Source organism: Syzygium oleosum, unplaced genomic scaffold, assembly GCF_021117445.2.
Source record: "Syzygium oleosum isolate NSW1041296 unplaced genomic scaffold, Sole_v2.1 Sole_v2.13, whole genome shotgun sequence".
Lineage (NCBI taxonomy): Eukaryota > Viridiplantae > Streptophyta > Magnoliopsida > Myrtales > Myrtaceae > Syzygium > Syzygium oleosum.
In genome coordinates this window covers 10,453,234-10,474,767 of record NW_026607497.1, presented here as the reverse complement: position 1 = coordinate 10,474,767, position 21,534 = coordinate 10,453,234, and the positions used below count along the sequence as shown (strand labels likewise).

At 41.3% G+C, this 21,534-nt stretch overlaps 3 protein-coding genes and 1 long non-coding RNA gene across 4 annotated transcripts; 1 reads left to right on the top strand and 3 right to left on the bottom strand.

The window, feature by feature from the left end:
* Positions 1-3,639: 3,639 nt before the first annotated feature.
* Positions 3,640-4,484, top strand: LOC130134481 (translation initiation factor IF-1, chloroplastic-like). The gene has a single exon (XM_056317371.1). The coding sequence runs from the start codon at positions 3,820-3,822 to the stop codon at positions 4,294-4,296; it is 477 nt and encodes a 158-aa protein (XP_056173346.1). The 5' UTR covers positions 3,640-3,819; the 3' UTR covers positions 4,297-4,484.
* Positions 4,485-6,758: 2,274 nt separating this feature from the next.
* LOC130139740 (disease resistance protein L6-like) lies at positions 6,759-12,597 on the bottom strand. Its single transcript, XM_056317366.1, has 4 exons — positions 11,343-12,597; positions 9,447-10,542; positions 8,950-9,234; positions 6,759-8,854 (listed from the first exon to the last, which is right to left on the bottom strand). The coding sequence occupies exons 1-4, from the start codon at positions 12,098-12,100 to the stop codon at positions 6,899-6,901; spliced, it is 4,095 nt and encodes a 1,364-aa protein (XP_056173341.1). The 5' UTR covers positions 12,101-12,597; the 3' UTR covers positions 6,759-6,898.
* A 520-nt stretch (positions 12,598-13,117) lies between these two features.
* On the bottom strand, positions 13,118-16,031 carry LOC130139742 (uncharacterized). The gene is made up of 3 exons (XR_008817841.1): positions 15,863-16,031; positions 15,116-15,482; positions 13,118-13,262 (listed from the first exon to the last, which is right to left on the bottom strand). It is a non-coding gene; the product is annotated as an uncharacterized LOC130139742 (long non-coding RNA).
* Positions 16,032-16,178: 147 nt separating this feature from the next.
* On the bottom strand, positions 16,179-21,440 carry LOC130139797 (disease resistance protein RPV1-like). The gene is made up of 4 exons (XM_056317501.1): positions 20,129-21,440; positions 18,704-19,799; positions 18,205-18,489; positions 16,179-18,110 (listed from the first exon to the last, which is right to left on the bottom strand). The coding sequence occupies exons 1-4, from the start codon at positions 20,884-20,886 to the stop codon at positions 16,179-16,181; spliced, it is 4,071 nt and encodes a 1,356-aa protein (XP_056173476.1). The 5' UTR covers positions 20,887-21,440.
* Positions 21,441-21,534: the final 94 nt, after the last annotated feature.

The window sequence follows — 21,534 nt, the reverse complement described above, 5'->3', positions numbered from 1 at the left end:
ATTCATCGACAAATTTTTTCTTTCGTAAGCTATGATAACAAACGACAATCTACTTGTCCATCATTTGTTTTGACAAGTACCCAACTTCGTTTCGAATGTTAGTTGAATATAGCCATCGAAAATGACTCGAATCGTATGACGATAAAGGATCGCTGAGCTGCATTGAGTTGTTCCTCTGTTGCATGTCCTCAATAGCAACTTATTGGTGGGTCGATTGAAACTACTAATCATTAGCTTGGTTCGATCTCGACATCGACAGAAATCTTCGACAGAGCGATGAAAAGACACTTTATAGGAGGATAACAAAAGGGATATGACTAGATAATCTCCCTCGTGTATGAACGTGGGCGGACAAATCAACGGTGGAGAGTAGATGAAGAGAGCAAAAACGTGGGAAATGAGTTGGATCTGTTGCCCAAAGCCATTTCAATAGATTGGAGTTAGCAGCTGGATTGCATGTGATTTCGTTTATTAAAATGGAGCTGCAATTATTTGGGGATTACATTCCCATGAGCGTTTTGAAAAAGATGCTAGCGAAGCATTAAAAAGAGTGGGCCCCACACGTGTACGTCGAGATGCTCGTGAAGTTTATTCTCGAAACAATCATGGGCGTGGTGGCCCGCTACGATCGATTGCGTCTCGAATTCGATTAGATTTTGATTGATCACACGCGAAACGTCTATTTCTTAATCGTGAATTGGTCCGGGAAAGAAATTTTCAGACCCGACGCCGAAGCTGCCCCTCCCATTCGTGAAGTTTTACTTGATACAAATTCAATCAATCGAAGTTTGTAACTATTTAAAACAAAAGTTTTTATGCTAATTGCTAGCTTCAAGTCAAAGTCATTTGGCTGATTATAACTGTTAGAACTGCCTAATTTTTTGTCACATTGAAATGATTGTGGGCATGGGGCTCACTACGATCAAGCAATCCCAATCGATTAGATATGCAAAATCATCGAGTTTTGACTAGTCATGTCTATTTAATTCTTCAATCCTGATTTGATTGATTTTACATAAGGTGTGTATTTTTTCTAACCATAAATTGGCATAGGCAAGAAACTTTAGACCTGATGCCGAATCTACCCCTCCCTTTCATTGGCTTTACTTGTAATTATTTGTAAAAACAAAAAAGGTTTTCCGCTAATTGCGAGCGTCAAGTCAAAGCCATCGGGCCGATTTCAAATGTCAAAACTTTCATACTTTCCCATCACATTGAACATTGTCGAGGGTTAATGACAGCTTACCTCGGTCCTTGTGAAACGCTCCTCACACACATGAATCATGTGGATTTCACGTCGCGCTTATCCAATCCAAGCCGAGAGGTATTTGATCAAACCCTCCTCTACCATCTCTCCCCTCCAATTTCGTCGAAATATATTGTCCAAACTTTACATAATAGCATCTTTTCTTGTCACGCACTGATCTTAGGCCTTCGAAAAATATGATATATTAAATATTCTCACTATACAAATTTAATCTTTTTTCTCTTGCAAGGCATCTCATATCATATAGTCAAAAGCATGCACGGGAGGAAAAGTGGCAGCCCTTGCAATTGCATTGCATTTTCTGTGCATGTCTCTATTAATGAGACCGTGGGCTTCTTTGGGCTTCCACACGGTAATGGGCTTTTCAATTCTTGACCCTAAATCGAACCATCGCTCGTGGCCCAACCACTAAAATTTCAGAAATCCCTATCTTATTTACTATCAAAGATAGGGATCCTCTAAAATTAGGGATAATTATATATGCAATTATTCTACAAAAGAATAAAAAGATCTCTAGATTTAGAGAAATTAGCACAAGTATTGCTAAGCGCGTGTTCGCGACTCCACAGGAGTTACTATCTAAGTATTAACTTTCACAGATATATTATTTATTGATTTGGGAATTAGTCGGTGGTCGTTATTAAGACACTGTGTAAGTGAAAAAAAATTTTCAGTAGAAATCAAATTGAGTGGTGATTTCTCAAATTATAGTTATAGGTTCGCCCGAAAGCTCCAAATCCAAATCCCAACTCCACCCTAGTCTGCGCAACGCCACGTAACCATAGATTTGGTTCTTTGATTTATGTTCGTGTTGTTTTCTCAATTAGTAAGGGTTCAAATTTGATACCTTTTACACTTTTATTCAATTTCACTTGTACAGACCTATTGATTATCTTGGTCAAGACTTTTTGAATGGCCTATTAGTTAATTTTTCAATAGGAAAATTAAGTTTTCTGTACTTTAATTCTTGAACCGTGTGTAATCACAACCGTTCGATTTTTGCACGACTCACCTTAAATGATCGATGGCCATAATTGAGTCGATAATTATGGATGACGTCGAGATAAGCATCCACCCTCAAATAGGCCAATTTCGCTTAATCATTCTGGAAGGACGAGAATGGAACGTTCTACAAAAGGGCATATATGAAAACAACCCAAGGTTACTTAAGTAACAGCGTGTTCATGTTCATCCTTCAATGTTTCGATTCGAATCGCTATAGTTACGCTTTTTCTTAGAGCCACAATAATATGTAGTGGTGATCATTGAGCTGGCCTTAATTTCTGCCTATGCTTTGCCCATCACCTAAGTCTTATTTATGAAATACGATTCTTCCGGCATGGTCGGGCTTGGTCGAGATCCGATCGGGTTGGGCTGGGCTGGGCTTTCTCATTAACCGCTCTTGCCCAAGCTCGCGAAAATTGTCTATGGGCCTTTATGACTTGAGTTGGGCCTATGAGCCCGCGTGTCGCCAGGTTCATGATTAAGTCTATATGTGAGTTTCGATTATATTTTGATTGCAAGAGAACTTGATTGCACACTTGATGGGGGACTAGTCGGTCGCCAACTATCACTGGGCACCAGCCACCTCATTATTTAGGAGTAATCTCACAAAAAATTATAAAGTTTTCCTCGTGGAACACAAATTCCCCGGTCTTCCTACCGTCTCATCAATACCCTCAAACTCGTATTAACAACTCAAAAGCACCTTCCGTCAATATGACCGTTGAAAATCCACCGTGGCATCGTGCGTGCCCGGTTAAAAATCTGATGTAACTACGCTCTTGATTGATGTTACACTATGCGTCCATTGTCACATCAAATTCGTTTGATTGACATTATCCATATGTAATGCTGCTTCGGATTTTTAACGGTGATTATAAACACAATTTAAAAGTACCTTTCGTCCATATGACCGTTGAAAATCCACCGTGGCGTCGTTCGTGACCGTTAAAAATCCGATGTAACTATGCTCCTGATTGATGTTACAGTATGTGTCATTGTCACATCAAATTTGTTTGATTGACATTATCCATATATGCCGCGGCTTCGGATTTTTGACGGCCATAAAAAAACGCAAGTCTAACGGAAGCCATTTTTGGATCACCAGTGTAAGTATAGGAATATTGATGAAACGAAATAATGTTTTGATTTCTGATGGAATTATCCCCTACTATTTGATAAAGAAATGTACCAAAATCAGAGGTGAGCATGGTCCGGATAGGCGGTTCTCATCTTAGAACTGGGAATCGCCCACTCAGAACTGGTTCAGAAAAATTAGAATCGAGAGCCGCTTGTTGGTTATATGAATCCACCCGGGAACTAGACCGCCGGTCCGGTCCGGTTCCCGGGTAGGTTCATGGAACCGGAGCGCAGGCGATTGCCCCTCTCGAACTTTGAGGCCGAGAGGATAGGAGATCATCGTTCGACTCAAAACCAGTCTCACGTTCAGACACGCCTCGGAGAGGATGAGGAGCTGAACAGAGAGCTCCGCACATCGTCTTCTTCCTCCTGTAGAAGCCCTTCCCATCCCTTCACTTCGCTGTTCAGCCATGTCTTTCGCTCTCTTCCACACCCCCAACACGCCCCACGCACGCCTTCGCATACCCACCGCCGCCGCCGCCGTCAGCAGCAGCAGCGGCAGCAAGCTTCTCTTCCACACCCCTCCTCCCGCCGCTCTCTTCAAGCCGCTCCGGCCCCACGACTCTCCTCCTCCGCCGCCGCCGTGCCTCTCCCGGTCCATCGCCCCGCGGCCCGTCGTGGCCCTCTGCGCCAAGAAGAAGGTGTCGCAGGGGATGAAGGAGCAGAAGTGGACCCACGAGGGGGTCATCGTCGAGTCGCTGCCCAACGGCATGTTCCGCGTCCGCCTGGACAACGAGGACGTGATTCTCGGCTACATCTCCGGGAAGATCAGGAAGAATTTCATCCGGATGTTGCCCGGGGATAAGGTCAAGATCGAAGTGAGCCGCTACGACTCCACCCGAGGGCGCATCATCTACAGGCTACGCAACAAGGATTCCGGTGATTAGAGGCGAGTGCTTACTAACGGTGCGTAGCGTGCTTCATGTGTTTGATGAAATGGCTCTGTTGGGTATTCCTCTGAAGTGCTTTGGTAATGGAATTGGGAGGAGTTTGGGCACCTTGTTTTTGCTTATGTAATTAGTTTTATAATACTTTGACCTCTTACGTTCAATATGGCATTTTTGGGGAGTGTTGCCTTCTCGAGCAGGTGTGAGAGTTGCTCTTCAGTTGAATGGAAATGAAAATGTATTTATCTCAGACTGTTCCATGGCGAAAATATGTGCTTCATGAAGCGTAGCAATTCAGTCATCAAGGCCTCTTGGGATTTCTACTGCGTGAGCACCGGTTGCGAGTTTCTTATTGTTGGCCTATTGTTCGCGTGGTTGAATTGTGAAGTTCGACCGAAATCGAATGTGTCATCAATCGCAGCCGTATCGTCTCTTTAATTTTGTGGCATGAAAGTTCTCCTAGATGGGACAATTGATCGATACTTAATTGATAATCTCGGTTGAAGTAAGAAAGCACCTGGCTCCATGACTGCCTGACATGAATTTTGTGATCCAGTATCCAGATTATGCTGGAACTGGAATCGGAGATGCAAAACTAAATGTTGAGAAGAATCTGTGTGTGCATGTAAGCATGCAAATATGTAATTCTTGAGCTTATTCATTTGACAGAGTCTGCATCAGACGCGTTGATGAAATTAAGTAGCTAGGACTAATGGAGAACTTGCTGCAATAGTTCTATCTATTTTCGAGTGTCATGAACTCAAAATCATATAGCAGCATAGATGAATCATTACAGTGGTAAGTGTGGATGGATACAAGAGGATATGCTAATATATTGAGCTCTAAACTTCATCATTGTGCTTATATATGACACTACTCAGAAGGGAAATCTTATTAGCTCCTGCTTTGTATAGTAAAATAATTTTATCACGGGAACTATCTTGTTGCATCTCTGGGTGTACAAAAGTGGAGAGGACAATCTTTAAAAAGACGGTCGAGTTCTTCAATCTGGCCTCTTCTCCTGTGTGGGCGGCTTACCATTGCTAAATTTGAAGAAAATATGGCCCTGCCATGCTAGAAAAAGTTAACTGGCGGAACTGCAATCGCACAGTTCATGGGAAGATCTAGGTCGCATGATTTGCAGCAAAAGGGCCAACCGTTATACCCTTGCCGAGCATCGCACTAGTGAGAGGCCTGGCACCACTCGAAGGAGAGGTTGCTTTAATTGACAGGGATGTTGTATCTGTAAAGGCAATTCAGGACACGACTTGTGGAGGAAAAGTTTGCATTCTTCGCAGCAGTGCGTGGAACCCCGGATTTCCATTTTGCACATTGAACAATCTGGATATTTCATGGAATTGCAATATCTACTATACAACTCTCACAAGTGCAAGTTAACGAGCATGACCTGGATGTTGAAGACTAGCCACTTCAGACTGATAAGAAAGGAAGAGAGCGAGCGTAGATGGGCCCGACTCGAGGAGTAAATAGAATGGCTTCTCACCCAAACCTATCAAACTGGTCTTCTTTTATCCTCGCTTCATTCTTTCTCGTTTCGGTCTTGTATGGTGTCTTATTTCATTAATAAGAAAAAAGTTTGCAAGCAATGGGATGCTAAACCTAATATAATTGCCTTGTAAAAGGAACTATATGGAACTAGACTTGCACCAGAAAAAAGACTAAAGTAGCAAGTTGCTAGATCTGCCATTTGGGGTTCTAAGAAGACCCCTCTTTATATGGTCCACTTAAGATACAATACAGGCTTGCTTGACTTTGGGGTGCCAAGTTGGAAATGCTGTGATTCCAGGTTCTATCTGGAGAAAGTCTCTTATTGCTAAATCCCGTAGAACTAATGTGACATGTTCATCACAAGAGATGAAATATGCACGGGATAACTCTTTAGTGTGCGAAGAGTTAAATTTGAAGTTGCCCTGACAGTCAATAGTACATGATAACCGGATTGGTATTGCCATCAACTGATCACTTTGTCTGCTTCGATTCTCTTTAAAAGCTCGGACTTGAAATAGCAATTGACCCTTCATCAGTACTCAAAACTCACAGTAAGAGAAAACTCGACTTGAGGACCACTTGACGTGAATTTTGTGATCCAGTGTCCAGATTATGCTGGAATATCAGAGATGCAAAAGCAAATCCTGAGAAGAATTTGCACTATTTGTAAACATCGAGTACATAATTCTTGAGCTGATTTATTTGACACAGTCTGCATGATTTGCACTGTTGAAATTAAAGAGAAGAATCAACATAGAGTATAGGAGATTATGCGGTAACTATTCTATTTACTTTCTAGTGTCACAAACTCAGAGCCATATAGCTATGCAAAGATAAATCATTACACTGCTAAGTGCTGATAGATACAAGCAGGTTCATGCATTGAGCTTTTAACTCCATTACTCTGATTATGTATAACAGGGAACTGCAAGAGAAAATTTCACATGAACCACTGAGAAAAGAAAGGAAATCTTATTAGCACATCAGACTTTATACAGTAAAATAATTTCGTCAACTGTCCTTTGGCATCTATAGCTGTACAAATATGGAGGACACTATTACAAAAGAAAAAAAAAAGTAACATTTAATTTCTTTAGTCTTGCCAATTTTCCCGTACAAAAAGCTTACCATTCCTTAATTTGATGAATCTCAGGATCGCAACACCTACAATTTCACGTATCTTTTCACATTCTTCAATGTGCAGAGATTTCAGGCTTTTGAAGTTCGATAGGTCCGGTAACTTTTCCAAAGATTTGCAGTCAATAATCCTCAAGTCCTCCAAGGACTCCAATTGGCCAAAGCCTTCAATGTCGCTTATCTTCTTGCAACTCTTGATCTCCAAGTCTTTCAGCTTCTTCAAGTTTGACAAGTTTGGTAGTCTCTCCAAGGATCTGCACCCTGAAATCTGCAATTTCTCCAGGGATTCTAATCTGTCAAGCCCTCCAATATCCTTGATCTTATCACAATTCTTAATTTCCAGAATTTTCATCTTTTTCAAGTTCGACAAATCAGGTAAACTCCCAATGGATCTGCATTCGGAAATCTGCAGTTCTTCCAATGACTCCAATTTATCAAGTCCTTGGATCTCGAGCAACTTCTCACAGTCTCGCAGCTTAAATTCTTTCAGCTTCTTCAAGTTTGAGAGATTGGGTAATCTGTCAAGGGACTCACAGTTACGTAGAACCAAGCGCCTCAGGGATTCTAACCGTTCAAGCCCATCAAGCTTTTTCAATTTGCAGTATATCACATCGAAAACGTGAAGCGACTCCAAACCTTCAAGGCCCCGAATCTCTGATATAGCCGAGTGAAGGAGCTCCAATTCTGACAGATTTCTCAAGTTTGAAAGATCAGGAACAATTTTCATAGACCTGCAGTTCCCTATATATAGTGTAGATAAGCTAGAGGGAAGTTGAACAAAGGATTGCAGATCTACACAGGACAATACCAATTTCTTGAGTCGATAAAGCGAACCCAGATTAGCTGGTAATGCAGTGATTTTCGAAAGGGAAAGCTGCAATGTCTCCAATTTGGATAACATTCCAAGCCACATGGGATTAGGATCTTGAACCAGCTTGCTTGGGTCACTGGTGGGATCCTGCTGGTGAGAGCCGTCAGACAAATACAAATACCTCAGATTAATCAGATTGGAGAGATCTGGTATTTTCTCCATCGGCTGAGAACTAACTCGTAAATCAATCAAACTACTAGGAAGCTCTGGAAGCCCCTTAAGCTCTTTGCATGACTCCAAATCAAGGGTCTGCAGATGAGAGAGTTTGCAAATGGTTTCTGGTAAACTATGAATGCGATTTTTTGATAAGCTCAAGATTCTCAGATATGCAAGTTCCCCTATATCATTAGGAATGTCACCCTCCAGGTAGCAATCCTTGGCATGTATCTCCTCAAGCTTTTCCAGCATCCCAACAGCAACTGGTATATGCTCTATGTAACTTCCCTCGACATTCAACACTTTCAGGTTTCTGAGTTCCCTCATCGAATCGGGCAACTGAGTCATCCCCGTGCTGGATAGATCCAGCTCCACCAATGACTCTAGTTGCCCGATGGTGTCTGGAAGTTTGTTTATTGACCTGCAACCTTTCAGAGATAAGCGTTCAAGTTTCACTAACTCTCCAATAGAGTCTGGGAGATGAGTGATTTTTGCATTATCTAATGCGAGGTATGTGAGAGATTCCAGCTGGCTGATTGAGCTCCTAATTTGGGTCAATGACTTGCAATCACAGGCGCTGAGAGTTTTGAGCTTCTTCATACCTCCGGGCATGATAAAAATTTCTTGTACTGAGGTTCCATCAACAATGAGCTCTGTCAAAGCTTCCATAGAGCCCAACTTTTCAGGCAACTCTTGGATCGAATGGCAGTCCTTCATGTTTAATGAAACAAGATGTTTTAAGCTACCAATGGATGCATCGATTCCCACTAAACTTTCACAGCCTTCAAGAATCAATATCTCGAGAGCTTCATAGGGAGAAAAATCAGGGTTCCTGGATAAGCACGTACATCCCGTAAGATTAAGAACCTTCAGGTTCTTCGACATCTGCAAGAATAAAAACAGTGAGATCGATAAAAACATAGGTATACTGAAATATGGAGCCACGAATAAGATCACGGGAGTCATAAAGCATGTCCTACCTTGATTTGATGCCAGCCCACCCAATCTTCACTGATATTGCTCCAAGAGAGATCAAGTATGACTAGATTCCTCAGATAAAAATTGGTAGGCAAGAATTTTGAAGGGCAATAATGCCAACAAAGCCACCTTAACTGTGGTAGAAGATTTTCAAAATTACCAGCAAGGTTCACGCCATTGACCTGGAGGAACCTTAAGTTCGATAGACATGAAAATCCAACTTGAGTGAGGTCGTAAGGCGACTTGCTATCAAACTTAGGACAGAGGGCTTGAACCATTTCAGTACCCTACAAATGCAACATGTAACATATTAAGGACAAAAGACACGATAAGTCTAGGTATAGATCAGCAAAATAGCTTGCTCCTAGCTTAGAGAATTTTATAGAGGCCATTAATAAAAGCTAAAAACAGCATTCGACATTATGCAAGCAAAGTGAGTAAGCACCTAAAATGAATGGTTATTTCCTTTCGGTAATGGTCAAAGAGGAAATTTTTTTACCGTGTCATTTATTAATGTGTGCAATGATTCCTCATGGTTCCATAATCTACTGCGCCTCCCGAATTCCATGTAACTTTCTTGTCGAACTATTTCTCGACCGAGGTCTCTAAGCTGGCCGTGCATCCACAGCTTGTTGTCATCACCAATCTTTATCAAAGACATGAGACGAAGGACTTCAATACCTTCCTCTGGGAAAAAATTAGTGTCGTCCCATAAGTGAACTACAATTCTCTTGTCAAATCCAATGAACAGACATGCTATGTCAAGAAATATCTGCTTCTGCCAGTGATCTAGAGCATTGTAGCTTATCCTCAACGTTTTCTCAACTTCATGGCGAGGAACTTTTTCCAACTTCTTCAACGTGTCTTCCCAAACTTTTTTTGTTTTCCCAGACAGAAATGAACCTATAATCACAAGAGCTAAAGGAAGGCCTTCGGTGATGTCGACAACCTTTTTTGAGTAAGCCAAATAATCATCAGGCGGACAGTCTCTTCTGAACGCATGTCTACTGAAAAGTTGAATGGACTGATCTCCATCCATCTTTTCCAGTTCATATGCCCAATCCACTTCAGGTACATTGAGCACATCTTTGTTTCTGGTTGTAATAATAATCCTACTACCTGGACCAAACCAACTGCGCCTTCCCGCAAGCGCATTTAACTGAGCTCTCTCGTCAATATCGTCAAGAAGGATAAGAACTTCCTTACCAGAGAATCTCTTTTTGATTGTGTTGATGCCATCATCAACAATAGTAATTTCTGGACCCTTATTTTTAAGGATCTCTGAGATAAGTCGATTCTGCAAAAATTCGAGACCCTTGTTCTGTGATGTTTCTCGTACTTCTGCAAGGAAGCTACAGCTCTCAAAACAACTTGAAAGCTGGTTGTAAACAACCTTGGCAAGGGTGGTCTTGCCAATGCCACCCATTCCATGAATTCCAATGATCCTTACATCCTTGGAACCCACATTCAGCATTCTCATCAGTTTATCCACGTCATCGTCAATTGCAATTAACTGGTCAGTTACATTCAGATGGTGCAGCTTCAGGCTAACCAGAACTCTTCGAACTACTAACTCTATAAGTTTTCCTTCATGCCTGCATTACATGGATAGTTGATGGCAATAGAAATGAGAATACTCCAATAAGAAAGATCATCAAATTGAAGCAAATGGAATTTCAGAGTATGAGCTATGCCATTCTAGTCCATCCAGCGACTTAAAAGTAACACAAACAAAAATTTAGTTCCAAACATCTCAATTACTATTTAGGGAAAAAGACACAAAGAGTCCCTAAACTTTGGCCCAATGTGCAATTGGGTCCTTGAACTTTTAATTTGTTCAATATAGTCCTTAAACTTTAACCTAATGTTCAATGTGGTCCCTGAATTTTTAATTTGTTTAATCTGGTCCCTGGACTTTTAGTACATGTTCAATTTAGTCCCAGAACTATATGAAAATATTCAATGTAGTCATTCCATTAATTCAAGTTCAAGGACTATATTGAACATTTTCATAAAGTTTAGGGACTAAATTGAACATGTATCAAAAGTCTAGCGACCACATTGAACAAATTAAAAGTTTAGAGACCACATCGAACATCAGGCTAAAGTTTAGGGACTATATTGAACAAATTAAAAATTCAGGGACCAAATTGCATATTGGGCCAAAGTTCAGAGATTGTCCCTATCATTATCCCTACTATTTATGATTGCAGATAAAAAAAAAAATTGACAACATCAATAAACACAAGACACTACTGAAATTCTGGTTCTACTTCTTTTTAGCAGATTCCCTAATTTGAGGTTTTGTTTCCTTGATTAAGAGAACCAAACTTAGATTCCAAATAGAATTCCTAAGTAATGCATTAAAATAGCAGCAAGCACCTGAGGAAGTTACCCGTTAGTGTCCTTTTCTAACTCCCAGCCCTTGATCTTTCCAACCTCCTTCAGAGCCTCTTCCCATTGGTGCACAAGGTTGGGCTTATTCTTCTTCTTGTGTTGACGGAGGGCTTCTAAATATGGTCCCTTGTTCAGCTTTACTTCAGATGGTTCCACGTCGTAGAATATGGGCAGAATTTCCAGCCCAGTTGGTTTACTGCATTCCACCATCTGTGCCAACTCGCGCAGGCACCATTCACTCTCTGCATAGTCTTTAGAGAAGATGGGTATGCATATCTTTGAGTTGTTGATTGCTTGGAGTAGCCAACTGATCCTCCCTCCAACTGGGAGCTCATCATTGTCTCTGAAAGCACGGATTCCGGCATCCATAAGCCCGTGATAGAGGCAATCCACAAATCCTTTGCGTGTATTGGGGCCTCTGAAGCTCAAGAAAACTTCATACTCAACCCCCGGTAAATCTGTAGAGCTATAAGATGATAGATCAGAACTTTCTCCTGTATCTGAATAACTGCTTAGCAGTCCTTTTCTCTGATAAGAATCTTCATGAAACCTGTTGCTCCGATAAAATTTCTTTTGCGAAAATTGTGCCGGAAGAGCACGAAGAGTTTCCCGGATGCGTACCTTCAGGGTTCTACGATCAGATCTCTGAAAAGCTTTCCTGGGAGCAAATGGGTAATGAATACCAGAATTAGGAATAAGGGGTCTACCATACACTTGATTAGGGGTCGGAAGATTTAAAATTGCTTTGCACATCATGATGAAGATGTACCAGAACTAAAACAGGTGAGGAGAAATTTTGATCCTTATATGAACAGGCCAAATGAATGATATGTTTGATGGAGTCCACGGCTGATGCTGCTAAACTCCCTCGCATATCTTTCTAAATCCCAGTTTTAATTGGTCATACCGCCAGAATTCAAATTATCTGTCTTGATCACCAACACAACACGGTCTAGACCTTCCGAACCAATAGTAGAGATTCGTGGGGACGAAGTTTTAGGATTTCTAACAGTCAACTCACCGAATGGTTGCTACTCTAACTACATTTCTAAAAATTTTCCTCCAAATCTCTTAATAAAATTTCCCTTATAATGTAGGTCTCGAAAATGACATTGGCTTTATCCATTTGCATAGTCACCAGACGAGAAAAATTAGGAGGATCTCAACAGTAAAACCTTCTAGCGCCCCCTTTTCACCAACAACCTGCAGAAAAAAGCCTGCCCCAGAATCTGTTGAACTGATATACAACAAGACTTTTCTTTCTACTTTCCCGGAATCTACCTCGCAATACATCATATGGGATTTGACATTAAGTGAGAGAGAGAGAGAGAGAGAGAGAGAGAGAACAAATGTTTACTTTTTTCCCATGATTACTTGTTCAAACCAACTACTTCAGCCAAACCCAACTACCTTTCCTAATCATTGTATCGGAAATTTCATGTGCAACGTTCAAGAATTTTCTAAAAATGCAATTTCCTCAGACAAGTCAGATACTAGGAACAAGATTTATTTTCAATTCTTTTTGAGAAAGCAATAAAAGAATGTCTCCCCAACCATCTCCGCAAGCAAACATGTCTCAACTGTATGTAAAACAAGGGAAACTTCGCTTCAGATGCTTCCGACGTGGGAACAACATGGACTATAAATTGAATATCCTCGGACTCTTTGACTTTACAGCATAGCCCAATCCCAAGAAGCAATCCCGCAATCCAAAGAAAGAATCAGTCTTGAATGAGGCCCGGCGTGGAGACTTCCGAAATTTCCCCGGAAACCGTCGCGATCTTCCAGACTTGGACAGCTCCTCCCGTGCTCGAGTTGGAGTGGAATACGGGGGGGTGAGCGCTGGAATTTTCAGCTGCGTCGAAGTGCATTGCCATCGCCGGTTGCAAGACAAAGGAAAGCTCAACGGAAAGACCGACTGAGGCAGGGGGAAAATAAAAGAAAAATTGAGAAAATTTCCATACATATAAAACATTGAGGAAGGTTTGAATATAGGACAAAAATATTTCGAGATTTGAATTTTTTTAGGAAGGTTATTTTAGGATAGGAAAAATTAGATTACTATTGTTAAACATGCGAGAGATAACGGAGAATTACAATTGATATGTAGAGATAACCAAAAATTATAATTCATATGTTTGCTCACAAATTCAATAGTTGCAAAATAAAATTTTAGAATATTTAAAATCCCTTAAAAGTAGAAAATTTTTTCTTCCTACTTTGTATAGTACTATAGATCAAAATTCATGACTAACACGAGAATCTAATGCATGTGGCATTGCATTGCATCATCAATTTCATACAAATCATCAATCGCTGGATTGAGTAAAGAAAAGAGCCATTGAAGTATATGCCCAAGGCATATAAATGGCCGAAAGAGGCCGCGCTATGGCGGAAATGGCTGCTCTCTTCTCAATGACAATCACGGATGCACAATGCAAATTGACTTTGGTAATCTACGAGCTGAAGCTGTGAAATATTTACCATATTTTTAATTCCAAATTATGGTATGTTAGGACTATATCGAGAACTCTTTTAGAGAATATCGAGCTATTATATCATCAAGGAACTTGAATGATCATAAGGACAATAACTTTGTCAGATGATAGAAAAACAAATCTCATAAAGAATTTAAAAAAAAAACACGAGTTTAAGGACTGATATAACCTTGAGATATAATATACGAATATAGCGATATAATATGCATAAATACTAGGGAAAATTTCATTTTGGTACCCAAAGTGGGGCCTTTTTCTCAATTTGGTACCCAAAGTGGACATAGTCCCAAATTGGTACCCAAAGTGCCCATTCAGTCTCAATTTGGTACCTAAGTTCACTGGTAGATCAAATCTTTGGACCGTAGGCAAGAATTTCTTGTTGAGCTCTAGGAGCGGTATTTTTACTTTTTATTTTATTTTTTCCTTTTTCATTTTTTTCTTTTCCTTTTTCTTTTCTTTTTTTTTCCTTCTTCCCTCCGCGACCACGCCATGGCCGGCGGAGTCGCCCAGCGTCGGCCCTCGCCGACGGCGGGGCAGCCCTCGCCCGGCCAGGCGAGGCCGCCTCGCTCGACAAACGAGGGTGACCCTCGCCCGAATCCGGCGAGGGCAACCCTCGCCCTCGCCGGATCCCAGTGAGCGTCGGCCCTCGCCGGCGTCGGGCGAGGCCGACCCGGCGAGGGCCGCCTCACCCGGCGCGCGGGCGGGCGACCCTCGCCGGCCCGGGCGAGCCGCCCTCGCCGAGATCCGGCGAGTCGGCCCTCGCCCGGCAGCCGCGACCTCCGCCGGCCATGGCGTGGCCCGGCGGAGAGAAGAAGGAAAAAAAAAGAAAAGGAAAAGGAAAAGAAAAAAAAGAAAAAAGAAAAAAAAAAAAAAAGTAAAAAAATCTTGTTCCGATAGCCTGAAAAGATAAATTTCTTGCTGGCCGGTGAGCATTTGACCGGACGGCGAACTCAGGTACCAAATTGAGACTGAATGGGCACTTTGGGTACCAAATTGAGACTGAATGGGCACTTTGGGTATCAATTTGGGACTATGTCCACTTTGGGTACCAAATTGAGAAAAAGGCCCCACTTTGGGTACCAAAATGAAATTTTCCCTAAATACTATAGTGATACCGACAATTTTCCCAGATCTCTTATTTATTCAAAGAGCCTCACACCTTAAAAATATGTGAAGGCTACTAGATTGACAATGCCGAAGATAACTAGATGGATTACATTTAGATCTACAAAAGACCGACTCCTGTAATTTGAAGGCTTATAAGGTTATGTACACAATCACTTCTGCAGCTAGTGTGCTTGGGGAGACGCATCTTCACTTCGTGTGCTTGAAAGACGACATAAGAATCTTCACTTTGCACTCAACATCGAGTTTCGATGATGTGCTTAAATCAGATGCAATACCTTCAGACTGTACAGATCATAATGTCGAGACTCCACAGGCAAGTAGAAACATCATTGAGAATCATTATCGTTAACATCAAACTACAGGTTGGAACTTACCTTTTGGCAAATATTATACACAATTGTGAACAGGAGAAGACTGCTGAGATACCATTTCATAGTTCAGTTTACAGGCGTTTGCTCTTGCAGCAACAAATGAATGGTGGAGCTGACGACTTCATTGCTAGCAGACGTATCCTGAAAAACATGGAACTGCATCAGCACAATGTGTGCTACCACGTGCAAGAATAAAGAAGTAGAGATCAGAAGGATACTCTAGATTTGCAGCTATGCACATCTAACGAAACTGTATAGTGAATTCTGAACACAAAATAAGTATATGCTTGCAACTAATACTTACAATTCATGTGAAGAAAATGTATGATGCTCATATTTCCATATTTCCAGTTAAATGTCTTCAGCTTTAAAGAAAGCATTGACATAGTCTGGATGATATGCATTGATGAAATTAAACAGGGAATTAGCACAGTCTATAAGAGATTATGCGGTAACTATTCTATTTACTTTCTAGCATAATAAACTCAGAATCAAATAGCTGTGTAAAGGGAAATCATTACCCTGCTAAGTGCTGATAGATACAAGAAGGTTCATACATTGAGCTTTCAACTCCATTACTGTGCTTCTGTATGACAGGGAACTGAAGAAAAAATCTCCCATGAACCATTGAGAAAACAAAGGGAATCTTATAAGCACCTTGGATTTTATACAGTAAATAAATTCATCCCGTCTTCTTGCATATACAGTTGTACAAAAATAGAGGACACCATCAAAAAAAGAAAAAAAAATCAACGTTTAAATTCTTTATTCTTGCCTATTTTCCTGCACAAACAGCTTACCATTGCTTAATTTGAAGAAAATAAAGCAGTGTCATTCCTAAAAACAGTTATCTCCTTTGATGGAACTCAGGATCCCAAGACCTACGATTTCACGTATCTTTTCACAATCTTCTATGTACAGAGATTTCAGGCTTTTGAAGTTCGATAGGTCTGGCAACTTTTCCACAGATTTGCAGCCAATAATTCTCAAGTTCTCCAAGGACTCCAACTGGTCAAGGCCTTCAATGTAGCTTATATTCTCGCAACTCTCGATCTCCAAGTCCTTCAGCCTCTTCAAGTTCGACAAATTTGGTAGTCTTTCCAAGGATCTGCACTCCGAAATCTGCAATTCCACCAGGGATTCCAATCTGTCAAGCCCTCCGATATCCTTGATCTCATTACAATTCTTAATTTCCAGAACTTTCATCTTTTTCAAGTTTGACAAATCAGGTAAACTCCCAATGGATCTGCAGTTGGATATTTGCAGTTCTTCCAATGACTCCAATTTATCAAGTCCTCGGATCTCGAGCAACTTCTCACAGTCTCGTAGCTTGAATTCTTTCAGCTTCTTCAAGTTCGAGAGATTGGGTAATCTGTCAAGGGAATCACAGTTACGTAGAACCAAGCGTCTCAGGGATTCCAACCGTTCAAGCCCATCAAGCCTTCTCAATTTGCAGTATGTCACATCGAAAACTTGAAGCGACTCCAACCCTTCAAGGCCCCGAATCTCTAATATAGCAGAGTGAAGGAGCTCCAACTCCGACAGATTTCTCAAGTTTGAAAGATCAGGAACAATTGTCATAGACTTGCAGTTCGCTATATATAGTGTAGTTAAGCTAGAGGGAAGTTGACTAAAGGATTGCAGATCTACGCAGGACAATACCAGTTTCTTGAGTCGATAAAGCAAACCCAGATTAGCTGGTAATGTAGCGATTTTCGAGAGCGAAAGCTGCAATGTCTCCAATTTGGATAACATTCCAAGCCACATGGGGTTAGGATCTTGAACCAGCTTGGTTGGGTCATTGGTAGGAAACCCCTGTAAATGAGAGCCGTCAGACAAATACATATGCCTCAGATTAATCAGATTGGAGAGATTTGGGGTTTTCTCCATTGACTGAGAACTAACTCGCAAATTAATCAAACTATCAGGTAGCTCTGGAAGCCCCTTAAGCTCTTTACACAACTCCAAATCAAGGGTCTGCAGATGAGAGAGTCCGCAAATAGTTTCCGGTAAACTACGGATGCGATTACGTGATAAGCTCAAGATTCTCAAATATGCAAGTTCCCCTATATCACTAGGAATGTCACCCTCCAGGTTGCAACCCTTGGCATGCATCTCCTCAAGCTTTTCTAGCATCCCAGTAACAACTGGAATTTGCTCTATGTAACTTCCCTCGACATTCAACACTTTCAGGTTTTTCAGGTTGCTTATCGAATCTGGTAACTCAGTCATCCCTGTGCTGGATAGATCCAGCTCCACCAAAGACTCTAGTTGCCCGATGGTGTCTGGAAGTTTGTTTATTGACCTGCAACCTTTCAGAGATAAGCGCTCGAGTTTTACTAGCTCTCCAATAGAGTCTGGGAGATGAGTGATTTTTGCATTATCTAATGCAAGGTATGTGAGAGATTCCAGCTGGCTGATGGAGCTCCTAATTTGGGTCAATGACTTGCAATCACGGGCGCTGAGAGTTTCGAGCTTCTTCATACCTCCGTGCATGATAAAAATTTCTTGTACAGAGGTTCCGTCAACAATGAGCTCTGTCAAAGCTTCCATAGAGCCCAACTTTTCAGGCAACTCTTCGATCGAATGGCAGTCCTTGATGTTTAATGAAACAAGATGTTTTAAGCCACCAATGGATGCATCGATTCCCACTAAACTTTCACAGCCTTCAAGAATCAATATCTTGAGAGCTTCATAGGGAGAAAAATCAGGGTTCCTATATAAGCATGTACATCCCGTAAGATTAAGAACCTTTAGGTTCTTCGACATCTGCAAAGAATAACAACAGCGAGAGCGGTAAAACATAGGTATACTGAATATGGAGCTACAAATAAGATCACGGGAGTCACAAATCATGTCCTACCTTAATTTGATGCCAGCCCTCCCAATATTCGCTGATCTTGCTCCAAGAGAGATCAAGTATGACTAGATTCCTCAGATAAAAATTGGTAGGTGAGAAATTTGAAGGGCAATAATGCCAACAAAGCCACCTTAACTGTGGAAGAAGATTTTCAAAGTTACCAGCAAGGTTCACGCCATTGACCTGGAGGAACCTTAAGTTTGATAGACATGCAAAGTCAACTCGAGTGAAATAGTACTGTGACTTGCTATCAAACTTAAGACAGAGGGCTTCAACCATTTCAGTACCCTACAAATGCAACAAGAAACAGAGTAAGGACAAAAGCTACGATGACTCTACAGTATAGATCAGCAAAATAGCTTGTTCCTACTTTGGAGCATTTTAAGGAGGCCATTGGTAAAAGCTCGTAACAGCATTTGACATCATGCAAGCAGAGTGTGTAAGCCCCTAGAAGTGAATGGTTATTTACTTATGGCAACGGTCAACAAGGAAATTTTTTTACCTTGTGATTTATTAATGTCTGCAATGCTTCCGCATGGTTCCATAATCTACTGCGCCTCCCGAATTCCATGCTACTTTCTTGTCGAACAATTTCTCGACCGAGGTCTCTAAGCTGGTCGTGCATCCGCAGCTTGTTGTCATCACCATTCTTTATCATAGACATGAGACGAAGGACTTCAATACCTTCCTCTGGGAAATAATCAGCATCATCCCATAAGTGAACTACAATTCTCTTGTCAAATCCAATGAACAAACATGCTATGTCAAGAAAGATCTGCTTCTGCCAGTGATCTAGAGCATCGTAGCTTATCCTCAACTTTTTCCGAACCTCTTCGCGAGGTACTTTTTCCAACTTTTTCAATGTGTCCTCCCAAACTTTTTTTATTTTGCCAGACAGAAATGAACCTATGGTCTCAAGAGCTAAAGGAAGGCCTCCAGTGATGTCCACCACCTTATTTGAGTAAGCCAAATAATCATCAGGAGGCCAGTCCCTTCTGAATGCATGCCTACTGAAAAGTTGAATGGACTGATCTTCATCCATCCTTTCCAGTTCATATGCCCAATCCACTTCAGGCACATTGAGCACATCTTTGTTTCTGGTTGTAAGAATGATCCTACTACCGGGACCAAACCAATTGCGCTTTCCCGCGAGCGCATTTAACTGAGCTCTCTTGTCAATATCGTCAAGAAGGATAAGAACTTCCTTACTGGAGAATCTCTCTTTGATTGTGTCAATGCCTTCATCAACATTAGTAATTTCTGGACCCTTCTTTTTAAGGATGTGTGAGATCAGTTGATTCTGCAAAAATTCAAGACCCCTGTTCTGTGATGTTTCTCTTACATCTGCGAGGAAGCTACAATACTCAAAACGACTTGAAAGCTGGTTAAACACAACCTTGGCAAGAGCAGTCTTTCCAACGCCGCCCATTCCATGAATCCCAATGATCCTTACATCATTGGAACCCACGTTCAGCATTCTCATGAGTTTATTTACGTGATCATCAATCGCAACTAACTGGTCAGTTACATTCAAATGGTGCACCTTCAAGCTAACCAGAACTTTTCGAACTATTGACTCTATGAGTTTTCCTTCATGCCTGCATTACATGGATAGTTGACGTTAAGAGAGATGAGAATACTCCAATAAGAAATATCATCATATCAAGGCAAACGGAACTCCAAAGAATGAGTTACGCCATTCTAGTCCATCCAGGGACTTAACAGTAAGATGAGGTAAAAACTTGAGTTTGACACAGAAAATGACAATATCAATAAACATGAGTCGAGACTTAAATTCTGGTTGTACTTCTATTTTGCGGATTCCCCAATTTTGTTTCGTTTCCTTGATTAAGAGAACCAAACTTAGATTCCAAATAGAATTCAGAAGTAATGCACTAAAATAGTAGCAAGGGCCAGAGAAAGTTACCCATTAGTGTCCTTTTCTAACTCCCAGCCCTTGATCTTTCCAACCTCCTTCAGAGCCTCTTCCCAGTGGTGCACAAGATTGGGCTTATTCTTCTTCTTGTGTTGACGGAGGGCTTCTAAATATGGTCCCTTGTTCAGCTTTACTTCAGACGGATCTGCATCGTAGAATATGGGCAGAATTTCCAGCCCAGTTAGTTTACTGCATTCCACCATCTGTGCCAACTCGCGCAGGCACCATTCACTCTCTGCATAGTCTTCAGAGAAGATGGGTATGCATATCTTCGAGTTGTTGATTGCTTGGAGTAGCCAACTGATCCTCCCTCCAACTGGGACCTCATCATTGTCTCTGAAAGCACGGATTCCGGCATCCATAAGCCCATGATAGAGGCAATCCACAAATCCTTTGCGTGTATTGGGGCCTCTGAAGCTCAAGAAAACTTCATACTCAACCCCCGGTAAATCCGTAGAGCTATAAGATGATAGATCAGAACTTTCCCCTGTATCTGGATAACTGCTTAGCAGTCCTTTTCTCTGATAAGAATCTTCATGAAACCTGTTGCTCCGATAAAATTTCTTTTGCCAAAATTGTGCCGGAAGAGCACGAAGAGTTTCCCGGATGCGTACCTTCAGGGTTCTACGATCAGATCTCTGAAAAGCTTTCCTGGGAGCAAATGGGTAATGAATACCAGAATTAGGAATAAGGGGTCTACCATACACTTGATTAGGGGTCGGAAGATTTACAATTGCTTTGCACATCATGATGAAGATGTACCAGAACTAAAACAGGTGAGGAGAAATTTTGATCCTTATATGAACAGGCCAAATGAATGATATGTTTGATGGAGTCCACGGCTGATGCTGCTAAACTCCCTCGCATATCTTTCTAAATCCCAGTTTTAATTGGTCATACCGCCAGAATTCAAATTATCTGTCTTGATCACCATCACAACACGGTCTAGACCTTCCGAACCAATAGCAGAGATTCGTGGGGACGAAGTTTTAGGATTTCTAACAGTCAACTCACCGAATGGTTGCTACTCTAACTACATTTCTAAAAATTTTCCTCCAAATCTCTTAATAAAATTTCCCTTATAATGTAGGTCTCGAAAATGACATCGGCTTTATCCATTTGCATAGTCACCAGACGAGAAAAATTAGGAGGATCTCAACAGTAAAACCTTCTAGCGCCCCCTTTTCACCAACAACCTGCAGAAAAAAGCCTGCCCCAGAATCTGTTGAACTGATATACAACATGACTTTTCTTTCTACTTTCCCGGAATCTACCTCGCAATACATCATATGGGATTTGACATTAAGTGAGAGAGAGAGAGAGAGAGAGAGAGAGAGAGAGAGAGAGAGAGAGAGAGAGAGAGAGAGAGAGAGAGAACAAATGTTTACTTTTTTCCC